General features: G+C 51.1%; 1 protein-coding gene across 1 annotated transcript in view; it reads right to left on the bottom strand.

Annotated features, from left to right (window-relative positions):
- The window catches only part of ITGAV (integrin subunit alpha V), a 49,429-nt gene that overhangs the window by 29,379 nt on the left and 15,735 nt on the right, over positions 1 to 4,315 (bottom strand). Inside the window, exons 6-8 of the mRNA XM_023762120.1 lie at positions 3,165 to 3,217; positions 1,541 to 1,584; positions 1,397 to 1,453 (exon numbers count right to left, since the gene is read on the bottom strand). Of these exons, the coding sequence (XP_023617888.1) occupies positions 1,397 to 1,453; positions 1,541 to 1,584; positions 3,165 to 3,217 (154 nt within the window). The remainder of the gene's footprint in view (positions 1 to 1,396; positions 1,454 to 1,540; positions 1,585 to 3,164; positions 3,218 to 4,315) is intronic.

Below are 4,315 nucleotides of genomic sequence, written 5' to 3' on the forward strand. Positions count from 1 at the left end.
GGGCTGACTGTGCTGTGGGCTGACTGTGTTGGGGGCTGACTGTCCGTTGTGGGCTGACGCGGTGTAACTGGGAAAATGAGAGACACGCCTAGACCCAGGTACGAGGTCAGAGCACACGTAATGACATGCATGTGTGGGGGGCACATGCTGATGTGCCGCCTGGAATGTCACGGACACTTCGCCGGGCCTTCCTCCGGGCGCTGGGCCTGAGGGATGGAAAGGGTGGCGCTGCCTGAGGCTGTGGCCTGGGCCTGAGGCTGACATGTGCTCGTGTGGTTCCAGCCACAGCCCGAGGGCAGTCACCAGCATCCCTGCTTCTGTGCGTGAGAATCGGGATTTACAGGGGGAAACCCTGGGGCAATGCGACAGCCCGGCCGGCGTGGCTCCGTGGCTGAGCATCGACCTATGAACCCAGAGGTCAGGGTTCCAGGTCAGGGCACACGCCCGGGTTGTGGGCTCCATCCCCAGTGTGGGGCGTGCAGGAGGCAGCCGGTCAAGGATTCTCTCTCATCATTGATGTTTCTCTCTCTCTCTCCCCCTCTCCTTTCCTCTCTGAAATCAAAAAATTATTTAAAGTAATAATAATAGTAACACTGCGCAAGGGAGCCCCGGTCTGCCTGATGTCCTAACTCGAAGCCGAGGTTCCCCACAAAGAGCCGAGGAGGATCATGCCTGCACACAGGAGGATCATGTCCGCACACAGGAGGATCATGCCTGCACACAGGAGGATCATGCCTGCACACAGGAGGATCATGCCTGCACACAGGAGGAGCTGTCTGAGGTGAGGAAGCCGCCCCAGCACAGAGGGACACCCCCCGGGCACCCCAATGGCAGGCCATTCACTCCCTTCTGAGCAGCAACCCTGACTGTCCCCCAATGGGAAGAGGCTGTGGGGACCGGGGTCCCCTCCCTCTTGCTACCAACCCTCTCGCGAGGCCCAACCATCTCAGCTGAGCAGGACGTGGGCCTGAGCCGGGGTCTGAAAACCAGACAGTTGTTCCTACGAGAGATAACGAACTTTTCCCGTGTCGTTACCACCTCATGGAGTAAACCCGCACCTGGGACATTTAAAAGGCAAGAGCGCCCCTTAGAGGAGAGGTTAGCGTCATCAGCAAAGAAAAGGATGTTCCTGGTTTTGTGTGTGAGTGACCTGGTTCTGCGTTTCCTTTTAAAAAAACTAGCACAACATGCAATTACAAAAGTGTCTGCCTGAACAAATTACTTTGATTAAAACAATACAAAATACCTAAAGCCCATTTTGCATACTATTGAATACTGAACCAATATTTATTACATATTGAATATTAAACCATTAGGATTTGCCAAGAAAAATTGTAAGACGTTAGGAAATGCTGACATTAAGATGTGAAGTGGAAAAAGCGTTTTAAAAGCGTACCTGCTCACCAGTGAAGTTGTGTAAGGAGGACATGTTCTTCCCATCATAAATATAAACCTGTGCGGGGAAAACAAGAGTGTGAGACACAGGAAAAGTTAAGATAACCCAGAGATTTTTTTAAAAAATATTTGTTCACTTTCCTACCATTCCCAGAGTCCTCGCTGCTCTTGGAACTCCTGAGACAAAGTCTGAAAAGAAAAAAACTCAATTACTCATTTTTAAGACCAACATTGGAAACGAATGGAGGAAGGGACGTGTCAGAAAGCTGTAGGTTTTGTTATTTCAACGGACGATAAGTAAGAGATTTTTTAAAGAATCGGTTCTCCATAACCAGTGACCAGTGTGTTTTCAACCCACTAAATCAAACACGTACAGAACAGAGACTCAGGAGGACCCTCCAATAAGCGCATGTGTGTGATCTGGTGGGAAAGAGCAGTGAGATAAAGTGGCCCGAGAATGAAGAAAAGCACTGGCCGGCTGGCTCAGGGGCTGAGCGTCCACCTAGGAACCAGGAGGTCAGGGTTCGACTCCAGGTCAGGGCACAGGCCCAGGTTGCAGACTCGATCCCCAGTGTGGGGCGTGCAGGAGGCGGCCGATCCATGATTCTCTCTCATCATTAATGTTTCTATCTCTCTCTTCCTCTCCCTTCCTCTCTGAAGTCAATAATATATTTAAGAAAAAGATAAGAAGGAAGAAAACCAGCAAAGCAAATGAAATGGGGTAGAGGTTGCAGTTACTCAGAAACGGGATCGGACTCAGGGCAAGTCTGCGGCCCCCAGGTGAGCCCTGAGGGGTGACGGGTGGACAGAGGGTGGGTGACCACCATGCCCAGAGCCCAGAGGGGAGGGTCCCGATTCGCCTGAAGGAAGGAGAGGCCACGCCCTCCGAGGGGACTGCCTACTGAGCAAGGGGGTGGAGCCAGGGAAACAGTGGAAGCTGGTCTCTGGAACTAACTTCACCCCAGAGGCTGTCTGAGCAGCGATTCCTTCGAAAACTGAATCATTTCCCCATTAAATAATGTAAATTAAGTTAACCGTTCCAGACCCCACTGATTCCCTATGTCAACCTTTCCTATACAGTCCATGCCTGATGTGCTGTTTAATGTATAAACAAACACTTTTCTTAAATTCACAGACCCACCGCCTGCCAGCCCTAAAGGAGTTATTCCTGTCCCTGCCTCCTGGACGCTATCCCAGGCTAATTGCTTTTCTTTTGTCCAAACCAACAAGGTTTTCTAGCTCTTCAATTGCCCGTGGTTGCTGTTCTGTGAGCACAGTCACACCCTCGCAAGGCTGGCCCGGTGGAGGCCTCTCGTTTTAAAGGGGCGCCAATCCCAGCAGCGAGGCCCCCTCTCCTCGGCCGTCGCCTGCCAGGGGCTTGCAGTCCCGCTGAGGTGCCAGCCGGAAAGCGCTGTAGGGTCGAAAACTGGAGTTTTGGTCGACAACCGAGACATTTTTTTCTGTGAACAACTTGGTGGACAACTGAATTGTTGGAGATGGGAGACGTTCAAGAAACGAGGTCTGCCCGTAACTGGGGGGCGGGGAAGGGGGTGCTGGGGGGAGACTGAGCCCCCCGCCCCCAGCAAAGGCTCCATCGTCTCAGCCGTGGCTTGAGGACGTCGGACACGGGCAGCTCCTGTCCATGCACCAACCCCCCCTCACGCTGGGACCGTCCCTGAAACGGTGTCAGAGCTCGTCAGGGGCTGGACTTGCTCAACGCCCGCCCCCGTGTGTAAAAAGGGAAGAAACGCGGTTCGAGCCCATCGTACCGTCGATGCCGTCCCCGTTGAAATCGCCGACCGCCACCGAGTAACCTGCACAGGGAACAGAAGGCGGACAGCGTCAGGCGGGCACCGCCACCCTCGCCACTCAGCCCGCGCTCGGCAGAACCTTCAAGCAGTTCCTCCAACTGCAATGCTTCCTCCCCTGGGGTCAGAGTCACAGGTGCACAGGAAATGCACCTTGAAGTACCTGAGCTAACTATTCGAAGCGTATAACAAACTCTATTAGAAAAACAAGGCTTTTGCCAACGTCACGGAGCTACTGAGAAACGGTAAATCTGCAATTCGTCACCAAGTAGCAGCGAATGACAGACGTTCTCAGCCAGCAAAGCACTGTCTGTCGTGTGCACTGGGTTTCATGAATCAGAGACAGTGAGGAAGAGAACAAACGTTCATAAACCCTAAAGCCACGGCCGGCGTTTAATACAGTAAATGATTCAGGCTCGGAGTCCGGCCGCTGGTGTGACGCTCAGAACAGCCAGTTCTAAGTGAGGGGCTTCGGGCAAGTGATTCGGCCTCTCGGGGCCTGAGTGTATTTTATGTAAAATGCGAACAGTAACAGTGCACGTTACAGACTTCCTGAGAGGGTTCAATGAGGAAACACTGAAACGCACGTGGTACCATACCCAGTAGCATAACTTAAACGTTATCTGCTATTATCATAGCATAAACCAGCGGTTCTCAACCTGTGGGTCGTGACCCCTTTGGGGGTCGAACGACCCTTTCCCAGGGGTCTCCTAAGACCATCGGAAAACACATATACAATTACATATTGTTTTTGTGATTAATCACTATGCTTTAATGATGTTCAATTTGTAACAATGAAAATACATCCTGCATATCAGATATTTACATGACGATTCCTAACAGTAGCAACATTACAGTTATGAAGTAGCAACAAAAATAATTTTATGGTTGGGGGTCACCACCACATGAGGAAGTGTATTAAAGGGTCGCGGCCTTAGGAAGGTTGAGAACCACTGGCATAAAGGATCATGCTCTTAAATTCCAGTTACTGAAATGTAACATAACCTAAGTTTTCAGTAACAATTTGAAATTACATGCCCCTTATATTAAAGACAACAAACAAACGCAAAGACTTCATCTATTTCATGTGAAAGTTTTCCCGCGTAAAGCAG

This window comes from Myotis lucifugus, unplaced genomic scaffold, assembly GCF_000147115.1.
Source record: "Myotis lucifugus unplaced genomic scaffold, Myoluc2.0 scaffold_234, whole genome shotgun sequence".
Classification (NCBI taxonomy): domain Eukaryota; kingdom Metazoa; phylum Chordata; class Mammalia; order Chiroptera; family Vespertilionidae; genus Myotis; species Myotis lucifugus.